The sequence below is a fragment of the Pelophylax lessonae genome, assembly GCF_965119305.1.
Source record: "Pelophylax lessonae genome assembly, chromosome: 1".
NCBI classification, from domain to species: Eukaryota; Metazoa; Chordata; class Amphibia; order Anura; family Ranidae; genus Pelophylax; species Pelophylax lessonae.
In genome coordinates this window covers 140,468,205-140,495,682 of record NC_138768.1, presented here as the reverse complement: position 1 = coordinate 140,495,682, position 27,478 = coordinate 140,468,205, and the positions used below count along the sequence as shown (strand labels likewise).

Genomic DNA, 27,478 nt, shown 5'->3' with positions numbered 1-27,478 from the left:
AAGATTTTTGTCATTTTTGGTGTTTTTTTTTTTAACGAGTAATGGCGGCGATCTGCGATTTTTTTTGCGGTACTGCGACATTGCGGCGGACAGATCGGACCCTTGACTGACATTTTTGACACTTTTGGGGGTACCAGTGACATTACTGCAGTAATCAGTGCTATATATATGCACTGTTACTGCAAAAATGACACTGGCAGGGAAGGGGTTAACAGTATTGGACAGGGAGGGGTTAAGTGTGTCCTAGGGGCGTGTTTCTAACTGTGCAGGGACAGGTCTACTAGTGTAAAAACAAAGATCAACAGTTCTACATAGTAGAACTGTTTGATCTTCACTTTTACACAGGGAGAACTGACAGGCGGCTTGTTTACATAAGCCGCTCTGTCTTTCTCCCGCTGTACCGGCGATCGTAGTGTGACCGGCGGACATCGGGTCCGCCAGTCACACTCCCGCACTCCTCCGTGAATGAGCCGAGGCGGGCGCGCGCCTCAGCGGGCGCGCGCCCGCCCGCTATTGGCTCTGGAAGGAGTGACAGGCGAGCGACGTAGACCTACGTCACTCTGCCTGGCCGGGGCCGACTGCCGCAGTAAATATACTGTGCGCAGTCGGCAAGCGGTTAAAAGGGCCTACATGCTCAGACCTAACCTTTTTACTATTAATATATTTGAAGAATTTTTTTGGGTTTGTCCTACTATCTTTTGCAATCTGTTGTTCATTTTGAATTTTTGCGTCCTTGATTTCCTTTTTACATATTCTCTTATATTCTTTGTAACAATTAAACAATGATAGTGTTCCTTCATTTTTATATTTTTTAAAGCTCTTTTCTTATTTATAGCTTTTTAACTTTGGCAATGAGCCACATAGGTTTTATTTTTAGCCTTTTAAACTTATTACCCATGGGAATATACTTTGCAGTGAGTTTGCATACAGACTTTTTGAAAATTTGTCATTTCTGTTCTGTGCTCATCGATGCCAATATTACCTCCCAGTCTAAATCCTAGAGAGCAGCCCTCATCCTTGGAAAATTTGCTCTCTTAAAGTTAGGCATTTTATATTTCCTGTATGCGTTTTTTCTCACAGCTAACATTAAATGAAATCATATTATGGTCACTGCTACCCAGATGTTCTTTTATATGAACATGGATTATATGCATGGTTTGAGATTACCAGGTTCAACAGAGCATAATTTCTAGTTGGGGCCTCAATAAACTGTACCATAAAATTTTTTTGTAATAGGTTTTTAAATGTTTGCCCTTTGTCTGTTCTAGCAGTGCCATTACTCCAGGCAATGTCTGGGAAGTTAAAATCCCCCATTATTATCACTGTCCCAGCCCTTGCAGCCCTTTCTATCTGTGCCAGGAGCTGAGTCTCTACCTCCTCATTAATACTGGGAGGTCCATAACAAACTCCAATGATAATCTTTGTATTACACACACCCATGTACATTTCCACCAATACTGCTTCAGACTCCTCACACTCTCCATCAACTTTCACAGTCACTTTGAGATCACTTCTCACATAGAGACAGACACCACCACCCCTCCGTTTTATCCTGTCTTTCCTAGGAGAGCATAGCCAGGAATATTATTAGCCCAGTCATGTGAAAAATGAAGCCAAGATTGAGCAATACCAATTAAATCATAGTTCTCCTCATGCACCAGAGCTTCTAACTCACCTATTTTGCTTGGCAGACTTCTGGGATTGATGAACAAATACTTTAATTCATTGTCACATTTTGCACACTTATTTTGCTTTTTTTTTTTTTTTGGCACAAATAGTACCATTTCCAATGGTTGTTTGTAACATGGGAACCTTCTTATCATCTGCCATGTCTCCCCCCCCCCCCCCCCCATCTTTCCCCATTCCACCCACTCCTGACTAGACAGATTAAAACTGATTACCTAGAGCATAGAGGGGGTTATATACCAAGCTGAGGACGGCCATGGACATAGCCAGGTGTTTTTCGTTCTGCCTAGTCCTACTCCTGGAGGAGGCAACATAACCCAGCAGTTATGATTTATGAAGCGCTGTGTCCATCAATGAATGAAAGAGGAATAAATATTTCTTGAATGAATGATTCTTATGTGATACATTCAGAGGAGTCTTGTGAGGTTCAAATGTGCTTCTCTGAATCACATATATGTACTTGCATATTGGAATTGATTTAGCATCATGTATGTAGTATGATTTTTCCTACAGCCACCTGTAATTAGTGTATTATGGTATTATGATGGTTATTATTTATTTATTTTGCTGTACCTTCCAGGTAGAAGAGACACAGTACAGTGTTTCAGTTGCGGTGGCTGTCTTGGCAACTGGCAAGAAAATGATGATCCCTGGAAAGAACATGCCAAGTGGTTCCCTGAGTGAGTTGGGAGCTGAACACCAGTTTGCATCAATCTATATTTATATACTTTAACTGTGTCTTTTGTACAATTCTCTGTTCTTATAATTAACATTTATCTGAAGCTTTCTACCTAAACACCAGGGGAAAAAAAGAGGTCACACGACCATACTAGGTCTTTTCATCTTGCTCTATACTAACCTATGGGACAAGTCAGGTGGAGCCAGCACATTACTGTAATAATGCACATTCAGCAGTGATTGACATTTAGCAAACGCCATGCCTAAACTTCTACAGAGAGCTTTATGGAAATGTGCACAGTAGAAGACTGTAAACCAGATGATGTGTGTTACATGTATTTCAGAATCAGAATACTTTATTAATCTCAAAGGAAAACTCTTGTGACACAGCCACATTCAACAAAGACAACACAAGATAATAACAATGAACAGAACAAAACATGACACAACAAAATTACCAAAACCGCAATTAGCACCAAATAAAACAAATAAAAACTTCACAAATAAACCATTCATACAATAAAATACAACACGGAATAAATAAAATAACAGAAAATCAAACCAACAAAATGCAAATAACACACCACTTTCTCTAGGATTACTTCAGGGACCACCCCCTGAAGATGTCAGGTGACGAAACCAGTAGCACGTGGCTTAGGACGCTGAGGCATTACCGCATCGCATTGCTACACTGCATCCAGGCTCCGAGACTGGGGCAGTGGAGGATTCTTATACACGCAAATCCTTTGTGTCTGGTAGACACTGGCACATGTGAGTGTAACTAATCTTATGGTTTAACCACTTGCCGACCACTCACGTTGACTGTACTGCGGCAAAGTGGCTCGTTATCGTCTGGCGATGTAGACCTACGTCACCAGACATTCCCCTCTCTCGGCGGCGCGTGCGCGCCGCCGGAGGCTCGCTCCCGCTGTATTTAGTTACAGCGGGAGGCAGGCTAGGGGAGGAGCGGCGGTGATCACCGCTGCTCTTCCCCGATCGTCGGGGATCTAGTGTGGAAATCCATCCGCTTGTGTAAACAAAGCGGGCGGATCTACTAAGTGACAGGCAGGGTCAGATTGCAGGGTTCAGCATAGCTGAACCTGCGATCTGTCCCTGTGTCACTCAGTCACCTCCCCCCACACACGTCAGTAAGCACCAGGCATACATTAACCCCTCCCTCTCCAATAAAAATTAACCCCTTCCCTGCCAGTGTCATTTTTACAGTAACAGTGCATATTTATTGCACTGATTACTGTAGTAATGTCACTGGTACCCCCAAAAGTGTCAAAAATGTCAGTCAAGGGTCCGATCTGTCCGCCGCAATGTCGCAGTCCCGCAAAAAAAAAAAAAAATCGCAGATCGCCGTCATTACTCGTTAAAAAAAAACCACCAAAAATGACAGAAATCTTTCCCTTAGTTAGTAAACGCAATAACTTTTAGATTATTGCGATTTTTTTTACCAAAAATATGAAGCAGAAAACAAATTGGCCTAAAATGATAAAAAAAATTAAATTTTTAAATTTTTTTGGGGGGGAATTTCATATAAAAAAATGTGAAAAATATTGTTATTTTTTCAAAATTGTCGCTCTTTTTTTGTTTATAGCGCAAAAAGGAAAAATCGCACAGGTGATGAAATACCACCAAAAGAAAGCTCTATTTGTGGGGAAAAAATGGACATAAATTTAATTTGGGTACAGGATTGCCTGACCGCGCAATTGTCCGTTAAAGTAATGCAGTGCCGAATCGCAAAAATATGGCCTGGTCAGGAATGGGGTAAAACCTTCCGGTCATAAAGCGGTTAAAAATACGCTCATTGAGAATTTTTTTGTCAAATACATGTAGCTAAATACATTTTGGCCTAAATATATGACAAAAATTGAATATATTGGATATTTTTTAACTGTCAAAGTAGAAAAATATTGTTATTTTTTTCTAAATTTTCGCATATTGTTATTAATATCGCAAAAAATAAAAAGCACAGAGGTGATCAAATACCACCAAAAGAAAGCTCTGTTTGTGGGGAAAAAAGGACGTAAATTTTGTTTGGGTACGGCGTTGTATGACTGTGCAATTGTCAGTTAAAGTGGCACAGTGCCGAATCGCAAAAAGTAGCCTGGACGTAAGACAGTAAAATCCTCCGGTGGTAAAGTGGTTAATAAACAAATGTTATACAATTTTACACTATGGTAGGCATTCCTTTCCATGTTTCTCTATACGGACCATCCTGAGCCCTGATTCATCCTGGTGTGATTACAAGGAGAAAAGGTGTCTGGCTGTTTGCTGTTGGAGTTTATGCTTGCTTGTTTGCTGGTTTATAATTTTACTAGCAAAGCTTCTGGTGAGTTTGATCTAGACAAACAATTATAGCACTGTGGGTGAGAGGATCTTCACGTGTGAACACTGTGAACACTTCGTTTGTGATCAAGCAGCACTTTGCACTTTATCACTGGAGGATTTTTTTATGGATTCGTTTGATGGACTTTTTTTCACAATATTGATTGATTTGTCACTAGTATAACCTATATATTTTTTGATATATTCTCTCTGATTAATTATGGTCTTAAATATTTATTTGCACATGTTTTTTTTCAATTGCACTGGCACTTTTTTAATTGCACTGGCACTAACATAATTTAAAATTGAAGATTTATCTAGGTATAATATTTTTGCTAAAGCTAGATAACACACATTTACATACAGTAACTGCTATTGAGACAGACATAAGGTGTTTTCACTTCAGTTGGACACATTTATTTGCCTAGTTTGCACATGCACCAGCACTTTCAATTACTGTCTAATTAAATTTAATTTTAATTTTTAAACATATAAAATCAGCTATAATTATTAGGCATTTTAATATTAATACAACATCAATTAAACATAAAAGAGATTAATCTACGGAAATTGCGCTAATTATATTTTTCACAAATCGCATACATAGCACTGCTATGGTTGATTGGCTGCATATCTGATAAGTTATCCTTAATTTTTGAAAGGGCTCTCTATTTTTTCCAGAGTACTCCTAGGCGCCAATTCCCCTTATTATTCATATTGCTTCAAATAATAATTAACATAATACCAACATATTATAAAAACCACATAAAAATCCTGATCATAAACCAGATGTAAATCTTCACCTCCAGCCTTCACAAAGAAGAATAATATAACTTGAATGCCACAAGCAAAAAAGTTTCCTTGTGTCGTTCTGTGGTGCATCGTGGTTGTAACCAATGGTACTCTGCAGACTGACCAGCTTATTGAGGTGTTATCCAAGATTGAACGTACCTTGAACAACATTCTCCTCTCCAATAATGTTTTTTAAAAATCCAACTCCAATCCAACAACATCACTGGCCTTGTGAATCAGTTTATTGAGTTTGTTGGTGTTGGCTACCCTAAAGGCCCGTACACACGTACCGATCGTCGGCAGACAAGCGTCGGCCGACGAACGATCTGCCGATTGTACGCTTGTTAGTATGATGCCTCCGACAGCCGTCAGCGCACATTCTGCCGACAAGAATCTGTCATGCAAGCATTAAAATTTTTGTATGCCGACACCAGAGCGGCCGATTGTTCGCCAGTCAGTACAGAATTCGGCCGACAGACCGCAGATTTGCAAGACTGGGCATGCTCAGCAAAGAAAAAACACAGGGAAAGTTAACCATTACATGACATCACTTCTGCAGTCGGCTGTAGTCGGCGGACAAAATTCTTGTGCTGTCTTTACACTTTTCAACAGACACCGACAGCCCGGGGACAAAAGACGGCCGATCGTTCGCCGACGATCGGTACGTGTGTACGGGGCTTTAGCCTGCTCCCCCAGCAAGCCACATACAGGAGAATGCTGGCCACCACAGACTCATAAAACATCTTCTTCAGCATCCTCCAGCAGATGTTAAAAGACCTCAGTCTCCTCAAAAAATAGTATTTGCAGTCTAGATCACATTGTACAACAAAAGACACTAATCTGAGCTCCCCTTTGAAGTCTACATCACACTGAACAGCCGACGACACTAATATGAGCTCCCCTTAAATATGCTTTAATGCTCCTGTATAAATGTAACACAGCAAGGCAATTGTACTTACTGTGAAACAATGCTTAATTTACAACTGAAGTGCAACAGTGATGAGCAATTAATCTTGATCTAATAGATTGCTGGGACTATATAACCAGTGTGCACTGATGGTGGCTATACTAGGCCTAAACTGACTGGGTAGGCACTATCCACAGAAATTATGGAAGTTGGAGAAGGGAACAGAGGGGACTTTCTTTATATTTTTCTTCTGCCAGCTATTGTTAGGGCCCTCTGAGCACTTGTGGACCCCCCCCCCCCCCCACCGTACATTTACTGTGGCAGGATGGCCGCTCTGCGCCAGATCACTTACCCAGCACGTGATCTCACACTTCTGGGTCTGGGCGCACGTCTGCAACTCCGGCGACCCGCTGTGATTATACACAGTGGTAGCCCAGCGGCAGGTACCGCAGACTCAATGTCCACGGCATCTGCCAATTACACAGGACACAGGTAGAATGACAATCTTCCTATGTAAAGAAAGGCAGATTGTCATTCTGTCATAAGGTAAGGTATTGATCCTTTGTTTCTGTAGGTACACGGATCTTTGCCTTCTCCTAGTCAAAGCACCTCTCCTACAGTGAGTAAGCACAACCTAGGCACACAGTTAACCCTGTGATCGCCCCTGATGTTAACCCCTTCCCAGCCAGTGTCATTAGTACAGTGACCGTGCAAATTTTTAGCACTGATCACTGTATTAGTGTCAAAAGTGTCAGTTATGTGTCCAATTGGTCCGCCGCAATATCGCAGTCCCACTATACGTTGCTGATCCGCACCATGACTAGTAAAAAAAAATAAAAAATACCCCACTGTTTGTATATGTATCTTAACATGCCATCAAAGAAATTAGCAAGTTGGATCTTAGCCTTATGCTCATAGTGTACTAGGATGTGTCGACCTCACAGCAGAGCTGCACCATACAGCTTGCATGTCCTGGCATCTCTTAAGTGCCCCTCCACCTCCCCGGCATCCAATGGCGCCACAGGAAATGCAGACACCTAAAAATGTTGCCATGCATGCGTGGTTCCTGGCTGATATGACGTATTACGCGTGTGCGAATAGTCAATCGGTGCCATGATGGACCAGGGAACGGTGCCCAAATAATAACACCGGCAAGTGACTCCTGCCAGCTAGCTCAGTGTCCACTCTCAAAAAAGAATGTCTGGATAGGCGCCATAAGGTGGAATCTTAGGAGAAAACACTGTTGCAGAGACAGCACAATACAGGCGCCAACAGAGAGACATCAAAATACACTGGCTCCCCCTAGTGGCACCCTGGGTGCCTGTACAATCACCCATCCTTGGTGAGAGTGATTAATTGAATAACTGCCATCTAATGGATTGAAAACAGTACACAGTGACAAATTAAGATTTCTATAGAGGTAAGTTGGAGACAGAAGTCACCTCATCCCATTCAGCTATGGCTATTCAAAATCTCAGAGATCCGTTATATCGTTGAGGCAAACAAAATTCTAAAAATGTGGTACTATTGTTCTGCAATCAGAATTATTAGACAGGAGGTTTAATTGGTAACTGTTTTTCTTCTATCACACCCTCCATTTCTCCATCCCTTCCCCTCCTATTTTCTATAGCTCTTCACACTTTTCTACTCCTTTTCTTGTCCTTTTATCTATTTTTTTCCTCTTTTTCTCATTCACTATTATTTATTTCCACTTTATGGATATAAAAATACACGGGTACATGTTTAGAAAATAAATATGATTGTTTGTTGCAAGTGCTGACAGCCTGAAACACTCAGATTAAGTGCTGGTTCACACATATGCGATGTGGTAACCCTACGAATCCACTGCGGGTTCCCGCATCACACTCAACTCGCAGGCAGTTCACACTGCCATATGTGAATCGTTGGGGGTGTCAATACTAAGTTAACAACACCCCCAGATAAGTTTGCATATCGCAGTTCAAACTGTCAGTTCAGACATGAATTGGATCGCATAGGTGTGAACACCCATGCGATCCGATTCTGGTGCGGACCAAAAAAGGGTTCTGTGCGACTTTGGTCCGAATGCGATGCAAATTCAGCCATACAGTCTGTATGGCTGAATTCGTAATGCACAGACACGGCATGTGATTTGCAGAGCAGTGCGCTCCGAATCACATGCAATGTCTGACATTGCATATGTGTAAAACGGCACTGAATGCCTCTTTAGTTGATATTTCATTGCACTCAACTTATTGCGTGTTATACAGGTTTATCTTACCAACACGCTATATTTGTGTCCATAATATGAATATACGCCAGTTGTACTCCCATCTCTTTATGAGATGTACCTTTTATATAGAAAAAATATTAATTCACAAAAAAAGTTTTGCCTTTAGTTCTACTTAAAGTTGGTATTAAACCCAAAACCAAAAATGTAATATACTTCAGCTTACCAATCCTTAGATATAGTGGTTGCATCTGTTTTCTTTTCTTTGGGTTTTTCCTTTTGTTTTCCCCCTGGTGATCTGGGCTGTAAAGCCCCGTACACACGTACCGATTGTCGGCCGTAAATATTCGGCCGCCGACCGATCGGCCGATTGTAGGCTTGTTAGTATGATGCTTCCGACAGCCGACAGCACATTTTCGGCCGAACAGAATCTGTTGTGCAGACTTTAAAATATTTGTTGGCTGTCACCAGAACGGCCGATTGTTCGCCAGTCAGTACAGATTTCGGCCGACAGACAGCAGATTAGCAAGACTGGGCATGCTCAGAAAAGAAAAAAGACAAGGAAAGTTAACCATCACATGACATCACTTCTGCAGTCGGCTGTTGTTGGCCGACAAAATTCGTGTGCAGTCTTTTGCAGTTTTCAACAGACACGACAGCCCTGGACAAAAGACGGCCGATCGTTCGGCCGACGATCAGTACGTGTGTACGGGGCTTTACACATCTCCTGTATTAGGGAAACACAACTCTGGAGGAATGAGAACAGGAGGCACAGCAGACAGCAGCATTGTCATTGGGGGTTTTAAAGGTATTAGTAGATTTAGAACCACTAACAAATTGAAGCCAAACTCCAGTTCACACTTTATAATCAGTTATAGCAAACAGTACTTTTTTCCTTCTGGGAGAAAGCTTTTGAATGAATAAATAAAAGCTGATCATTTTTTTTTTTTTTTTTTCAAAAGGAAATTAGCACAAACCATCACATCTAAGAATTGGTAAGGTGCAATATAATAAATGTTTGCTTTTGGTTTTAATGCCACTTTAAGTGCATAATTAGCTAAACTTTTTCTCAGTTTTGGATAGAATAGAAAATCGTTAAAAGCACTCCCCTATTTTTTGCTATTGTGTTCTAATAGGATTTCCCTTTCCTTCTTCTCCAAGAGACACTACAGGAAATTGGAGGAAATCTCTGCAAAATTAGGGAAAATTACATTGGAACAGATCTCCCTATTGAAAGATGTATCCTCTGTTTCTGTTCTGCAACAGGAAAATTTTGTGTTTGCCATTACTTCCATTTTTAGTGACTATGATCATCAGGACAAATAGAGCGCTGATACATTCTGGCCCCTCCTTACTTTCCAAAACATAAAACATGTGGAATATATATCCATATTAAGCCCCTCCCCTCACATATACAATATATCCTAAACTGAAGTAGATGAAAAGTAATTTGGTTTTGTCAGTAAAATGCTTGAAGAATATATTTCTACTTTACATTCTATTTTGGTCTTACAGGTGTGATTTTTTAAAAAGAATGAAAACTCCCAAAGAAATTACAGAATACATAGATTCCTACATTGGATTTGAAGGACTTAGAGTAAGTAGATATGCTTTTGGTTTATAAGTCAGATCTTAAACTCTAACACGGCTGTAAATCAATGCAATGGTGTAAAATAGAGTTTTTGCTGTCAAATGAGATTTCTTTTGTAGTAATGAATAGAGGAAAAACTGTAAAGGGTTAGTTCACCTTAACCATTAAACTGCCTAGGAAGGTAAGGGGTACCTATAGATAAAAAAAAAGCTGTGCAGCTTGACCAAAGTTAAAAATGGCCCCTGCTATAGGTGTAGGCTACTTACATACCTCCCAAAGCCTGGTCAAAAATTCCCAAAGATGGCATCATCCCATTCTTTCTTGGTGCTTGAACATTGCTCAGACACTCCCAGCTGATTTAAAGCCCCGTGCATGCAGTCTCTCTCCCCTGTCACAGAAGCTCCAAGCTCAGCGCAGTGGCGGAACTACCATGGTCGCAAAGGTTGCACTTGTGACCGGCAGTGGCGGCTGGTGCTCAAAATTTTTGGGGGGGGCGCAAACAGAAAAATGTAATAGGCATTGCTTTGCGGCAAAAAACGCTGTAAAAAATTGCGTGACTTTGAGGTCACAAAAGTGTGAAAGGGGCCTTCAGTAATTAAGGTATAGTGTGCTCCCTTTCAATGCAGAGTGACCAGCGTGCCCCCTTTGAATGCACAGAGACCAGCGTGCCCCCATTCAATGCAGAGAGACCAGCATGCCCCCCTTTCAATGCAGAGAGACCAGTGTGCCCCCTTTAAATGCAGAGAGACCAGCGTGCCCCCTTTGAATGCAGAGAGATCAGCATGCCCCCTTTCAATGCAGAGAGACCAGCGTGCCCCCTTTCAATGCAGAGAGACCAGCGTGCCCCCTTTCAATGCACAGTGACCTGCGTGCCCCCTTTAAATGCACAGTGACCAGCATGCCCCCCTTTCAATGCAGAGAGACCAGTGTGCCCCCTTTAAATGCAGACAGACCAGCGTGCCCCCTTTGAATGCAGAGAGATCAGCATGCCCCCTTTCAATGCAGAGAGACCAGCGTGCCCCCTTTCAATGCAGAGAGACCAGCGTGCCCCCTTTCAATGCACAGTGACCTGCGTGCCCCCTTTAAATGCACAGTGACCAGCATGCCCCTGCAGTGACCAGCGTGCCCTCTTTCAATGCACAGTGACCAGCGTGCCCCCATTCAATGCACAGTGACCAGTGTGCCCCCTTCAAAATAGTGACCAGCGTGCCCCCTTTCAATGCAGTGACCAGCATGCCCCCTTCAATGCAAAGACAAGTGTGCCCTCTTCTATGCAGAGACCATTGTGCGTGCCCCCTTTCAATGCAGAGACCATTGTGCGTGCCCCCTTTCAATGCAGAGACCAGCGTGCCCCCTTCAATGCAGAGACCATCATGCGTGCCCCCTTTCAATGCAGAGACCAGCATGCATGCCCCCTTTCAATGCAGAGACCAGCATGCCCCCTTCAATGCAGAGACCAGCATGCATGCCCCCTTCAATGCAGAGACCAGCATGCGTGCCCCCTTTCAATGCAGAGACCAGCGTGCATGCCCCCTTCAATGCAGAGACCAGCATGCGTGCCCCCTTTCAATGCAGAGACCAGCGTGCATGCCCCCTTTCAATGCAGAGACCAGCGTGCGTGCCCCCTTTCAATGCAGAGACCAGCTCGCTTGCCCCCTTCAATGCAGAGACCAACGTGCACGCCCCCTTCAATGCAGAGACCAGCGTGCATGCCCCCTTCAACGCAGAGACCAGCGTGCGTGCCCCCTTCAATGCAGTGTGGGCCCCCCCCCCCCCGAGACCAGTGCACTTACCTGCACCAGCAGCGGCGGCAGCTTCTCCTCAGTCCCCTGACGTCTCCTCGTGTCCTCCCACCTCCTCCCCACTGGCATGGGGTTTGCCTTGTGGCCAATCAGAAAGCGGGTATCAGATCTGCTTCCTGATTGGCCAGGAGGAGGATCCGTGTCCACCCCTGGTCCACACTTTGCTGAAGCCTATTAGAGCCTCTGGCTCTAATCAGGTGATTTAAAAAAAAAAACCCATTGAGCTCCATGCGTCATGCGTAGGGGGCCGGACGCATTGTTGAGGGGTGGCGCCCCTGCGCCCCCAACGCACCGGCCGCCACTGGCGACTGGGCCCTGGCATTCCGCTACTGTGGGGTGAGTCAAAAGGGATACCTGAAATGAAACAACCTCCAGACTACAAGAGTTCCAAATGAAAAGGTTTATTACGTAGCTACTTGAGACAGGGCTGTAGATACTTTTTTGTCCTGGGGGGGGGGGTTCAGCATCAGGTACCAAGTGGTGAAAGTGGGGGGGGGGGACAAAGCAGCACTATGTGTGTGTCTATAGAGCGTGGCTCAATAGACCCACACAGCACGGGAGCGAGCATGCACTGTGTGCCCCCATAACAAGCAGCTTTCTATGGTGGCACACAGAGAAGAGAAGGATCAGGGCCACTGTGTGCAAAACCATTACACAGAGCAGGTGAATATAACATGTTCGTTATTTTAGTAACACTTTAATCCTAAAGGCACCCCCACGCACTGGTTTCTCTGCGGCTGTGGTTTTAGAAAAGGTGTACGGGCCTTTTCCCTTCATTTCCTGCAGGTACAGGAGCCCATTCCCACGCAAACGCAGGCCACATCACATGCATAGTTGTGAACCTAGCCTTAGCCTTGGTTCACGCTATGAGTTATACAGGAACCACATCAAATTTCTGTACAATTCACATGAGATTCATTTGGAATGGGCTCAGCTTGCACCACATTACACCATATTTAGGATTTAAGATGAGATTAGACAGAGTCAGGCACGCATCCACCCAGGCCTGCCCTGCCTGGACAGCTCAAGTCCAACTCTCCTCCATTAGCATTTGGCTGTCATCTTTTTTACAGGCAGTGCAGGCTCAAAGGGCAGCTGTTTTGTGCCCCACAAAAAAAACTGGGGCTGAGTCCAGGGCAGCTACCCCTTTTGCCCTGCATTAAAGGCAGCCTTGTGCAGGACACACATTGCAGGTTTTCTGCACCACATTCTAGTGTGAACCACGGTTTATTGATGCCGATATAACACAATCAAAAAAGGGCCAGGGCACTGAGGCTAGCAAACAGTCCATCCTGGCAGCCATGTTGTTGTGCCTGGTAACCCCTCAGCCTTCTGGCTCTGCAGTCAGCACCACAACATGGCTGACAGAGCCAGGCTGGACTGTCAGTACCAAACAAGCAGTGAAAAATTGTAACCCACTTTCCCAGTGTTTAGTGAAAAACTTTGCCAGTTGCCACAGTCTCACTTACCCCTATGGCAGCACAGCAGCGGTAAGTGGTATGTGATGTCAGTCTCTTAGGCAGCAAGCTGAAAGGGAAAGAGGGAGGCTCAGCTGCTCAGCAGCAGAACTGATACCTTGCGTGTTCTCTGCTCCATGCTCCTCTGAAGTCCAAGGCAGGAAGTACAAAGTGTAGAGGCAGTCGGTCATGGTGGGCGGGACTACAGGCGCCTCCGGCTCTTACTGTGCCTATGATCTGTCAGCCGGGAACCCAGCACAGCCTGGCCCTAACAGAGTGACGTGAGTGCCTGTGCCAGTGTGCCTTACACCGGTCCTGACCTGCTGCATCCACTCCCCTCGCTATACCGATTGCTGTGCTGCCTGTTGTAGCGGTGCTGGCAGCATGAGAGGCAGCAGGGCAGAGTTGCTTTTTATTTTTGGCAGGAGACTCCAGGGAGGGGGGAGTTTGAATACTGATCACCTCATACATTTGGATCATCCTGTTTAAGAGGGTTTGGCTTCCCACATATATTGAATCCAGGATTAATACCATCAGGACACCCTGCCATGTTTCCATCTTCCCCCTCCACAAATGACTTATTCTGGAAACTAAAAGGACACAATTAATATACTTCCTAAGCACCGCCGGCCAAGATCCGGGGCCCCTTTCCGAGACCTCCATCCCTTAAGCTAGCCTGATTACTCAGGTACCAAGGCTTTATGCAAGTGTTTACAATGTGATGCATGTACCCAAACCTCTCTGCCCTCAAGCTTTACAGCCGTTGGGCTCACCATTTCTACACGATGAGGTCCTGACCATCTAGGCTCAAGATCTTTCCTCTGGTGCTTCTTGAACATCACCCTGTCACCTGGTTGTAACTTGTGTGTCCCTTCAAGACCATCTGGATCTGGAAGTGTGGAAGTGAAGCATAGATTTTATTATGTAACTGATTGAAGTGTCTCTCTAGTTCTATCTCATACTCTGTGAGCGTGCCAAAGGACTTAGTTGAGGCATGTGGATAGTACAAACCTGTCTTTGGTACTGATCCAAAAAGTATGTCATAAGGAGATATGTTCTCCTTCTGTTTCAGAGTAGTTCTCAAAGAGAACAGTGCAATAGGTAATCCGTGTAACCAATTCAATCCTACCTCACCTCAGCCTTAAGTTTCCCCAACTTTTCTTTCAACAGCCCATTACATTTTTCCACTTTACCACTCGCAGCTGGGTTGTATGGTGTATGTAGGCACTGTTCAATATTGAAAGCTGTCAGTATCTCTTTAATTATCTGACCTGTGAAGTGCTTTCCCCTATCACTCTCTATAGTTTCTGGGATTCCATACCTACATACTACTTCCTTTATCAATTTCTTAGCTGTCGCTGTAGCTGTAGCTGTAGCCTTCTGTACTGGGAAAGCTTTTAACCAACCACTAAAAAAATCCACACAAGTTAAAAAACACTTTGGCAACTGTAAGTAGTCTATCTGCAGCCTCTGAAATAGGTATAAAGGTCTTAGGATATGACCACATGGTGTTTGTACCTTTTTTCCTGGGTTGAACTGTGCACAAACCAAACATGCTTGTCAAAATTGTTTTGCCATTATTTCAATACCTGGTGCAAACTATATTTTTAGAATTGCACCCCCCATCCCTCCTTTGGCAACATGAGAGGAGAGATGCGCCATTGAGCACAAAGCAGAATACATAGAGCGGGGGGCACAAGGTCTCCCATCCTCATACTGGAAAATACCTTTTTCATCTTGTCTGCACTGGGCCTTTTTCCATTTACTTATTTCTTCTTGGGATGCTGCATTCTGTAACTTCCCCAATGTTTCTTCATCAAGTGTCCCCTGTAGGAAACAAACTTGTTCACTTCTCCTCCCATCTAAGGGAAACAGAGCAGCCTCTTTAGCAGCTTTATCTTCTCACTGGTTTCCGAAAGTGACAGGATCACTTCCCTTTGTATGAGCCTTTACCTTTACCACAGCAACAGCAGCTGGCAAGCTAATAGCTTCCAATAGAGCCTTTATCTGAACAGCATTTTTTATTGGTTTACCTTGGGATGTCAAATAGTTTCTGCTTATCCACAGCACAGCGAAAGCATGCACTGCGCCGAAAGCATAGCGTGAATCGGTATAGATATTAACCGATTGACCCTCTGCTATTTGACATGCCTTTGTTAATGCTTCTAGCTCGGCCACTTGGGCCGAGCAATGGCTCAGTAATGCTTCCTGAACTACCACCCTCTCTTGATCCACTATAGCCAATGCTGTGGCAGGTGAAACCTTTTCTGTATAGAATCGGGAACCATCTACACATAATTCCATATCTAGGTTTTCAAGAGCAACATCTGTCACTGTTGTGCATAATTCAAAATAGGCCTTTGTACTATTACCACAATCATGCTCCCACACTTCCGATGCCACAGAGATGACAGGGAGTAGAGTGGCTGGGTTCAACACTTTACATCTTTTGATTATTATGTTACTTGGTGTAAGCAATGCCAACTCATATCTGGTCAATCTTGCAGCAGACAAACGCTTGCTGTTGATGTGATTAAGGACCTGTTCCACTGCATCAAGGGCCATTAAAATCAAGGTATTTCCCAATACTATCTCAGCAGTTTTATTTACCATCATCTTTGCAGCAGCTGTAGCTTTTACACAAGGTGCTGAAGCACAGATAACTGGATCCAATGGCTGAGAATAGTACCCCACTGGCTTATACCTGTCCCCATGTCTCTGTGCCAATACTCCTGATGCTTGATTGTTTGCCTCATGACAAAATAAAAGTAACCCTTTTATAAATAACTAGGGTTGAGCGGACACCTAGATGTCCGTGTTCGACGGGTTCGGCCGAACTTTAAAAAAAAGTCCGGGTCCGTGTCCCGGACTTTTACCGAACTTTTCCCGGACACCGAACCCCATTGAAGTCAATGGGGACCCGAACTTTAAGGCACTAAAATGGCTCTAAAACACCAAAGGAAAGGGCTAGAGTGCTGCAAATGGCAGCAAAACGTAATTAAGAGCATGGCAAGTGCTCTGCAAACAAATGTGGATAGGGAAATAACTTAAAACAACAAAAAAAAACAGAAAAATAAAACAATGTTCTTCTTCATCTCTGAAGGACGAGGCCCATATGGAGTAGGAGGGAGGTTGAGGTGGTGGTGGATGTGGCGGTGACATAGGCGTGCGCACAGGGTGTGCTGGGTGTGCCTGGGCACACCCTAATCACCTAGGGCACATAGCATTGCCAGTGAGGAGATGGGAAAGATCTCCCTGGGACCTGCTCTGCTCTATTTCTCCTTGCCTATAGGTACATGGCCCCGATACATTACTCTCCCTGCTGGCAAACACATGCATGTGTATTTCAACTTTGGGGTGCACACCTTAATGCAATAGGCTGCGCACACCTATGGGCGGTGTAGGTGGAAGCGGCGGTGGAGGAGGACCAGGGCCGGATTAACAGCATCATGGGCTTGGTGCTGAGGATTTTGAAGGGCCTTAGGGCCGTGCCTTGCCATGCACCCAGAGGAGGAAGGGTGCAGCCATGCATGCCTAATTCAACATGGGATGCTGTCTCTGAAGCCCATAAACACATCCATGCATCGCCAACTGTCCCTCCTTGTCCGGCCTTCACGCTGTGTGGGGAGGTTCTGAGGGTGCTGCCTGGGGAAGCGAGCATAGAAGCCAGACTTCTGTGTTTACAAGTGACAGAAGAGCGGTAACAGTGAATATGGCCAACCCGGGGCCTATATAAAAGGTAGGGGCCTGGAGCTGCAGCTCCAATAGCCCCTATATTAATCTGGCCCTGAGGAGGAGGACGAGGTAGCCAACACTGCTTCTTTTCACAAATTTTAAATGAGGGTACACCCCAAAAGAGTGAGAAAGAGCAAAAATGGAACAATGGGTGGGTAAGGTCGGTATCCATTGCTATTCTGCATAAGGTACGGAAAAGTCCCGTGGGATCCATGCCTGGTTCATTTTAATGAACGTGAGCTTGTCCACATTGTCTCTGGACAGGCGGCTGCGCTTGTCTGTTATAACGCCCCCAGCCGTGCTAAATACCCGTTCAGATAATACACTGGCTGCAGGGCACGCCAGCACCTCCAAGGCGTAAAGGGCAAGCTCAGGCCATGTGCCCAATTTGGAGACCCAGAAGTTGAAGGGGGCAGACCCGTCATTCACTACATGTAGGCGTGTGCACACATACTGCTCCACCATGTTGGTAAAATGCTGCCTCCTGCTAAGACGTTCCATCTGAGCTGCTGGTGCTGCTGTTTGTTGTGGCGTGCTGACAAAGCTTTTCCACATTTCGGCCATGCTAACCCTGCCTTCTGAGGTGCTGGCGGTGCCCTGGTTGCGTTGGCGACCTCCTCCTCCTCCTCCTCTGCCTTGTGCTTCCACTGTGGCCCCGCTGTCAGATGGGAATGCCAGCAGCATGGCGTCTACCAGCGTGCGCTTGTACTCGCGCATCTTGCGATCGCGCTCCAGTGAGTGAATTAAGGACGGTACGTTGTCCTTGTAACGGGGATCCAGCAGCGTGGCCACCCAGTAATCAGCACAAGTTAGAATGTGGGCAACTCGGCGGTCGTTGTGGAGACACTGCAGCATGTAATCGCTCATGTGTGCCAGGCTGCCCAGAGGCAACGAAAGGCTGTCCTCTGTGGGAGGTGTATGGTCCGTGTCCTCTGTATCCCCCCAGCCACGCACCAGTGATGGCCATGAGCTGGCCTGGGTGCCACCCTGCTGTGAACATGGTTCCATCTCCTCCTCCAGCTCCTCCTCCTCCTCATCCTCCTCATCCTCCAGAACTGTGCCCCTGCTGGACAATTGCGTCCCTGGCGTTTGCGTGTGCAGGAACCCACCCTCGGAGCCCCTTGCGAATGACTGCCCTGAAAGCCTTGGAAATGTTACCTCTTCATCCTCCTCCTCCTCCTCATCCTGTGCCACATCCTCTTCCATCATCGCCCGAATTGTTTTTTCAAGGAGGCATAGAAGTGGGATAGTTAAGCTGAGAACGGCGTCATTGCCACTGGCCATGTTGGTGGAGTACTCAAAACAGCGCAACAAGGCACACAGGTCTCGCATGGAGGCCCAGTTATTGGTGGTGAAGTGGTGCTGTTCCGCAGAGCGACTCACGCGTGCGTGCTGCAGCTGAAACTCCACTATGGCCTGCTGCTGCTCGCACAGTCTTTCCAGCATGTGCAAGGTGGAGTTCCACCTTGTGGGCACGTCACATATGAGGCGGTGAGCGGGAAGGCCGAAGTTACGCTGCAGCGCTGCCAGGCGAGCAGCAGCAGGGTGAGAACGCCGAAAGTGCGCACAAACGGCCCGCACTTTCTGCAGCAGCTCTGACATATCGGGGTAGTTTTTAAGGAACCTCTGCACCACCAAATTCAGCACATGCGCCAGGCAAGGGATGTGCGTCAAACCGGCTAGGCCCAGAGCTGCTATGAGATTTCGCCCGTTATCGCACACCACCAGGCCGGGCTTGAGGCTCGCTGGCAGCAACCACTCATTTGTCTGCTGTTCCATGCTCCTCCACAACTCCTGCGCGGTGTGTGGTTTGTCCCCCAAACAGGCAAGTTGTAAAACTGCCTGCTGTCGTTTACCCCTGGCCGTGCTGAAGTTGGTGGTGAAGGTGTTACGCTGTCCGGATGAGGAGGCGGTAGAGGATGAGGAAGCGGAGTAGGAGGAGTTAGGAACAGGAGGCAAACTGAAGCGCCCTGCAATCCTCGGTGGTGGAAGGACATGCGCCAAATTGCTATCCGCCTCAGGCCCATCCGCCACTGCATTTACCCAGTGTGCCGTTAGGGAGATATAACGCCCCTGACCGTGCTTACTGGTCCACGTATCCGTAGTTAGGTGGACCTTGGCACAGATGGCGTTGCGCAGTGCACACCTGATTTTTTCCCCCACTTGGTTGTGCAGGGAAGGGATGGCTTGCCTGGAAAAGTAGTGGCGGCTGGGCACGACGTACTGTGGGACAGCCACCGACATAAGGTTTTTAAAACTGTGCGTCTCCACCAGACGGAATGACAGCATTTCAAAGGCCAATAATTTTGAAATGCTGGCATTCAGGGCCAGGGATCGCGGGTGGGTAGGGGGGTACTTCCTCTTCCTCTCAAGTGTTTGGGAGATGGAAAGCTGAACGCTTCCACGGGACATTGTGGAGATGGTTGTTGGTGACCCAGGTGGTGGTGTTGCTGACAGATCGTCTGTTTGCGGGGTGGCAGGTGCCGGTATCACTACAGATGTGGCTGGAGCGGCCGAGACTGCAGCAGAAGAGGAAGCAGGATGAGCCAGAGACGTTTCTTGGTTTTGAAGGTGTGTACTCCACTGCAGCTCGTGCTTTGCACTTAGATGCCTGATCATGCAGGTTGTGCTCAGGTTGAGAAGGTTCATGCCTCGCTTCAAGCTCTGATTGCACAGGGTGCAAACCACTCGTGTCCTGTCATCAGCACATTTTCTAAAGAACTTCCACGCTAGAGAACTCCTTTGAGCTGACTTTGGTGCGCTCGTTCCCTTGCTGCGTTGGGCAGTAGCGGGCGTAGTGTCTAGGGCACGGCCGCTCCGCTTCTGCACCCTGCTCCCTCTTCTGCTGTGCTGGTGGCTCTGTGCGACCACCGCCTCTTCCTCCAAACTACTCAGTTCACCTGCATGACGTTCATTCCATGTGGGGTCGAGGACCTCATCGTCCTCCACATCATCTTCCACCCAGTCTTCACCCCTGCCCTCCTTGTCGGTCTCCACAATGCTGAACGCCGCAGCAGTTGGCACCTGCGTTTCGTCATCATCGGAGACGTGCTGCGATGATCCTTGCATGTACTCATCTTGAGAAATAAGTGGTTGGGCATCGCTGCACTCAATCTCTTCCACTTCTGGGGCAGGGCTAGGTGGATGGCCCTGGGAAACCCTGCTGACAGAGTCCTCAAAAAGAATAAGAGACTGCTGTATGGCTTGGGGCTCAGACTGCTGGCCTGATTTGCAAGGGGGTGAGGTGAAAGACGGTTGGACATTGGCTGCAGGTGCCAACTCTGACCTTTCTGCAGTAGACTGGGTGGGAGACAATGTGAAGGAACTGGAGGCACTGTCAGCAGCAAACCAATCTACTATCGCCTCAACTTGTTCTGGCCTCATCACTTCTAGGGGCGTTTGATGCCCTACCAAATACTGATGCAGGTTCTGTCGCCTACTCACACTTGAGGAAGGTGTTTCACTTGTGCGTGTAGCTGGCACAGATCGACCATGTCCTCTCCTTGCAACAGGAGCTCTACCAGCAGCACCACGACCCAGGCCACGGCCCTTATTTGACGGTCTCCTCATATTTCTGTAATTTAAGATCTTGCCCTAGAAAGGTTTTTATTGAATAGCGGAATAGAAAATATGATCCAAAAAAAGTGTATGTATATCACACGTACACAACCACACTAGGCCCCAATTACTATTGTTTGTACCCCTAAAAGGCTAGATGAGGAGTAGGGGGGGTATGGAACAGGCAGCACCCTCAAACCTTCAGAAGTATGAGATGAACCCCAACAACTTGGAAAGGTGGATCTCTCTCACACGTACCGACACAGACTATCCCGCAATTCAATTGATCCTCAAAGGTTTTTATTGAATAGCGGAATAGGAAATATGATCAAAAAAAGTGTATGTATCTCGCACGTACACAACCACACTAGGCCCCAATTACTATTGTTTGTACCCCTAAAAGGCTAGATGAGGAGTAGGGGGGGTATGGAACAGGCAGCACCCTCAAACCTTCAGAAGTATGAGATGAACCCCAACAACTTGGAAAGGTGGATCTCTCTCACACGTACCGACACAGACTATCCCGCAATTCAATTGATCCTCAAAGGTTTTTATTGAATAGCGGAATAGGAAATATGATCAAAAAAAGTGTATGTATCTCGCACGTACACAACCACACTAGGCCCCAATTACTATTGTTTGTACCCCTAAAAGGCTAGATGAGGAGTAGGGGGGGTATGGAACAGGCAGCACCCTCAAACCTTCAGAAGTATGAGATGAACCCCAACAACTTGGAAAGGTGGATCTCTCTCACACGTACCGACACAGACTATCCCGCAATTCAATTGATCCTCAAAGGTTTTTATTGAATAGCGGAATAGGAAATATGATCAAAAAAAGTGTATGTATCTCGCACGTACACAACCACACTAGGCCCCAATTACTATTGTTTGTACCCCTAAAAGGCTAGATGAGGAGTAGGGGGGGTATGGAACAGGCAGCACCCTCAAACCTTCAGAAGTATGAGATGAACCCCAACAACTTGGAAAGGTGGATCTCTCTCACACGTACCGACACAGACTATCCCGCAATTCAATTGATCCTCAAAGGTTTTTATTGAATAGCGGAATAGGAAATATGATCAAAAAAAGTGTATGTATCTCGCACGTACACAACCACACTAGGCCCCAATTACTATTGTTTGTACCCCTAAAAGGCTAGATGAGGAGTAGGGGGGGTATGGAACAGGCAGCACCCTCAAACCTTCAGAAGTATGAGATGAACCCCAACAACTTGGAAAGGTGGATCTCTCTCACACGTACCGACACAGACTATCCCGCAATTCAATTGATCCTCAAAGGTTTTTATTGAATAGCGGAATAGGAAATATGATCAAAAAAAGTGTATGTATCTCGCACGTACACAACCACACTAGGCCCCAATTACTATTGTTTGTACCCCTAAAAGGCTAGATGAGGAGTAGGGGGGGTATGGAACAGGCAGCACCCTCAAACCTTCAGAAGTATGAGATGAACCCCAACAACTTGGAAAGGTGGATCTCTCTCACACGTACCGACACAGACTATCCCCCAATTTAACTGATCCCCAAAGGTTTTTGATTAAATAGCGGAATAGAAAATATGATCCCAAAAAAGTGTATGTATATCACACGTACACAACCACACTAGGCCCCAATTACTATTGTTTGTACCCCTAAAAGGCTAGGAGTAGGGGGAGTATGGAACAGGCAGCACCCTCAAACCTTCAGAAGTATGAGATGAACCCCAACAACTTGGAAAGGTGGATCTCTCTCACACGTACCAACACAGACTATCCCCCAATTTAACTGATCCCCAAAGGTTTTTGATTAAATAGCGGAATAGAAAATATGATCCCAAAAAAGTGTATGTATATCACACGTACACAACCACACTAGGCCCCAATTACTATTGTTTGTACCCCTAAAAGGCTAGGAGTAGGGGGAGTATGGAACAGGCAGCACCCTCAAACCTTCAGAAGTATGAGATGAACCTCAACAACTTGGAAAGGTGGATCTCTCTCACACGTACCAACACAGACTATCCCCCAATTTAACTGATCCCCAAAGGTTTTTGATTAAATAGCGGAATAGAAAATATGATCCCAAAAAAGTGTATGTATATCACACGTACACAACCACACTAGGCCCCAATTACTATTGTTTGTACCCCTAAAAGGCTAGGAGTAGGGGGAGTATGGAACAGGCAGCACCCTCAAACCTTCAGAAGTATGAGATGAACCCCAACAACTTGGAAAGGTGGATCTCTCTCACACGTACCAACACAGACTATCCCCCAATTTAACTGATCCCCAAAGGTTTTTGATTAAATAGCGGAATAGAAAATATGATCCCAAAAAAGTGTATGTATATCACACGTACACAACCACACTAGGCCCCAATTACTATTGTTTGTACCCCTAAAAGGCTAGGAGTAGGGGGAGTATGGAACAGGCAGCACCCTCAAACCTTCAGAAGTATGAGATGAACCCCAACAACTTGGAAAGGTGGATCTCTCTCACACGTACCAACACAGACTATCCCCCAATTTAACTGATCCCCAAAGGTTTTTGATTAAATAGCGGAATAGAAAATATGATCCCAAAAAAGTGTATGTATATCACACGTACACAACCACACTAGGCCCCAATTACTATTGTTTGTACCCCTAAAAGGCTAGGAGTAGGGGGAGTATGGAACAGGCAGCACCCTCAAACCTTCAGAAGTATGAGATGAACCTCAACAACTTGGAAAGGTGGATCTCTCTCACACGTACCAACACAGACTATCCCCCAATTTAACTGATCCCCAAAGGTTTTTGATTAAATAGCGGAATAGAAAATATGATCCCAAAAAAGTGTATGTATATCACACGTACACAACCACACTAGGCCCCAATTACTATTGTTTGTACCCCTAAAAGGCTAGGAGTAGGGGGAGTATGGAACAGGCAGCACCCTCAAACCTTCAGAAGTATGAGATGAACCCCAACAACTTGGAAAGGTGGATCTCTCTCACACGTACCAACACAGACTATCCCCCAATTTAACTGATCCCCAAAGGTTTTTGATTAAATAGCGGAATAGAAAATATGATCCCAAAAAAGTGTATGTATATCACACGTACACAACCACACTAGGCCCCAATTACTATTGTTTGTACCCCTAAAAGGCTAGGAGTAGGGGGAGTATGGAACAGGCAGCACCCTCAAACCTTCAGAAGTATGAGATGAACCTCAACAACTTGGAAAGGTGGATCTCTCTCACACGTACCAACACAGACTATCCCCCAATTTAACTGATCCCCAAAGGTTTTTGATTAAATAGCGGAATAGAAAATATGATCCCAAAAAAGTGTATGTATATCACACGTACACAACCACACTAGGCCCCAATTACTATTGTTTGTACCCCTAAAAGGCTAGGAGTAGGGGGAGTATGGAACAGGCAGCACCCTCAAACCTTCAGAAGTATGAGATGAACCCCAACAACTTGGAAAGGTGGATCTCTCTCACACGTACCAACACAGACTATCCCCCAATTTAACTGATCCCCAAAGGTTTTTGATTAAATAGCGGAATAGAAAATATGATCCCAAAAAAGTGTATGTATATCACACGTACACAACCACACTAGGCCCCAATTACTATTGTTTGTACCCCTAAAAGGCTAGGAGTAGGGGGAGTATGGAACAGGCAGCACCCTCAAACCTTCAGAAGTATGAGATGAACCCCAACAACTTGGAAAGGTGGATCTCTCTCACACGTACCAACACAGACTATCCCCCAATTTAACTGATCCCCAAAGGTTTTTGATTAAATAGCGGAATAGAAAATATGATCCCAAAAAAGTGTATGTATATCACACGTACACAACCACACTAGGCCCCAATTACTATTGTTTGTACCCCTAAAAGGCTAGGAGTAGGGGGAGTATGGAACAGGCAGCACCCTCAAACCTTCAGAAGTATGAGATGAACCCCAACAACTTGGAAAGGTGGATCTCTCTCACACGTACCAACACAGACTATCCCCCAATTTAACTGATCCCCAAAGGTTTTTGATTAAATAGCGGAATAGAAAATATGATCCCAAAAAAGTGTATGTATATCACACGTACACAACCACACTAGGCCCCAATTACTATTGTTTGTACCCCTAAAAGGCTAGGAGTAGGGGGAGTATGGAACAGGCAGCACCCTCAAACCTTCAGAAGTATGAGATGAACCCCAACAACTTGGAAAGGTGGATCTCTCTCACACGTACCAACACAGACTATCCCCCAATTTAACTGATCCCCAAAGGTTTTTGATTAAATAGCGGAATAGAAAATATGATCCCAAAAAAGTGTATGTATATCACACGTACACAACCACACTAGGCCCCAATTACTATTGTTTGTACCCCTAAAAGGCTAGGAGTAGGGGGAGTATGGAACAGGCAGCACCCTCAAACCTTCAGAAGTATGAGATGAACCTCAACAACTTGGAAAGGTGGATCTCTCTCACACGTACCAACACAGACTATCCCCCAATTTAACTGATCCCCAAAGGTTTTTGATTAAATAGCGGAATAGAAAATATGATCCCAAAAAAGTGTATGTATATCACACGTACACAACCACACTAGGCCCCAATTACTATTGTTTGTACCCCTAAAAGGCTAGGAGTAGGGGGAGTATGGAACAGGCAGCACCCTCAAACCTTCAGAAGTATGAGATGAACCCCAACAACTTGGAAAGGTGGATCTCTCTCACACGTACCAACACAGACTATCCCCCAATTTAACTGATCCCCAAAGGTTTTTGATTAAATAGCGGAATAGAAAATATGATCCCAAAAAAGTGTATGTATATCACACGTACACAACCACACTAGGCCCCAATTACTATTGTTTGTACCCCTAAAAGGCTAGGAGTAGGGGGAGTATGGAACAGGCAGCACCCTCAAACCTTCAGAAGTATGAGATGAACCCCAACAACTTGGAAAGGTGGATCTCTCTCACACGTACCAACACAGACTATCCCCCAATTTAACTGATCCCCAAAGGTTTTTGATTAAATAGCGGAATAGAAAATATGATCCCAAAAAAGTGTATGTATATCACACGTACACAACCACACTAGGCCCCAATTACTATTGTTTGTACCCCTAAAAGGCTAGGAGTAGGGGGAGTATGGAACAGGCAGCACCCTCAAACCTTCAGAAGTATGAGATGAACCCCAACAACTTGGAAAGGTGGATCTCTCTCACACGTACCAACACAGACTATCCCCCAATTTAACTGATCCCCAAAGGTTTTTGATTAAATAGCGGAATAGAAAATATGATCCCAAAAAAGTGTATGTATATCACACGTACACAACCACACTAGGCCCCAATTACTATTGTTTGTACCCCTAAAAGGCTAGGAGTAGGGGGAGTATGGAACAGGCAGCACCCTCAAACCTTCAGAAGTATGAGATGAACCCCAACAACTTGGAAAGGTGGATCTCTCTCACACGTACCAACACAGACTATCCCCCAATTTAACTGATCCCCAAAGGTTTTTGATTAAATAGCGGAATAGAAAATATGATCCCAAAAAAGTGTATGTATATCACACGTACACAACCACACTAGGCCCCAATTACTATTGTTTGTACCCCTAAAAGGCTAGATGAGGAGTAGGGGGAGTATGGAACAGGCAGCACCCTCAAACCTTCAGTATGAGATTGTGTTCACTGTACCCCACAAAGATTGAGTTCACTGCACCCCACAATGATTGTGTTCACTGCACCCCACAAAGATTGTGTTCACTGCACCTCACAAAGATTGTGTTCACTGTACCCCCCAAAGATTGTGTTCACTGCACCCCACAAAGATTCTGTTCACTGTACCCCACAAAGATTGTGTTCACTGCACCCCAAAAAGATTGTGTTCACTGCACCCCAAAAAGGATGTTGTTCACTGCACCCCAAAAAGGATGTTGTTCACTCCACCCCAAAAAGATTGTGTTCACTGCACCCCACAAAGATTGTGTTCACTGCACCCCAAAAAGATTGTGTTCACTGCACCCCAAAAATGATTTTGTTCACTGCACCCCAAAAAGGATTTTGTTCACTGCACCCCAAAAAGGATGTTGTTCACTCCACCCCAAAAAGATTGTGTTCACTGCACCCCAAAAAGATTGTGTTCACTGCACCCCACAAAGGATTTTGTTCACTGCACCCCAAAAAGATTGTGTTCACTGCACCCCAAAAAGGATGTTGTTCACTGCACCCCAAAAAGGATTTTGTTCACTGCACCCCAAAAAGATTGTGTTCACTGCACCCCACAAAGGATTTTGTTCACTGCACCCCACAAAGATTGTGTTCACTGCACACCAAAAAGGATTGTGTTCACTGCACCCCAAAAAGATTTTGTTCACTGCACCCCAAAAAGATTGTGTTCACTGCAGCCCAAAAAGATTGTGTTCACTGCAGCCCAAAAAGATTGTGTTCACTGCAGCCCAAAAAGATTGTGTTCACTGCAGCCCAAAAAGATTGTGTTCACTGCAGCCCAAAAAGATTGTGTTCACTGCAGCTCACACACAGAAAAATGGATGTGGATCACTGACACCTGCCTATCTCCAATCCCACACCACACAGCAATATCGATTGTAGTTTGTAGAACACAGTTTCCCTAAAATTCAGCAGACTCTGTCCCTAACAGGATTGAGAAGAGATCGTAGATCAGGATTGAGTGCAGACCCCACCCCCCACACAGCAATATCG

At 45.4% G+C, this 27,478-nt stretch overlaps 1 protein-coding gene across 2 annotated transcripts in view; it reads left to right on the top strand.

The window, feature by feature from the left end:
* The window catches only part of LOC309555178 (baculoviral IAP repeat-containing protein 1e-like), a 108,546-nt gene that overhangs the window by 29,816 nt on the left and 51,252 nt on the right, over positions 1-27,478 (top strand). For both annotated transcript variants that reach the window (XM_082257022.1, XM_082257021.1), the window contains exons 3-4: positions 2,267-2,366; positions 10,122-10,203. In XM_082257022.1, coding sequence (XP_082113148.1) covers positions 2,267-2,366; positions 10,122-10,203 — 182 coding nt within the window. The remainder of the gene's footprint in view (positions 1-2,266; positions 2,367-10,121; positions 10,204-27,478) is intronic.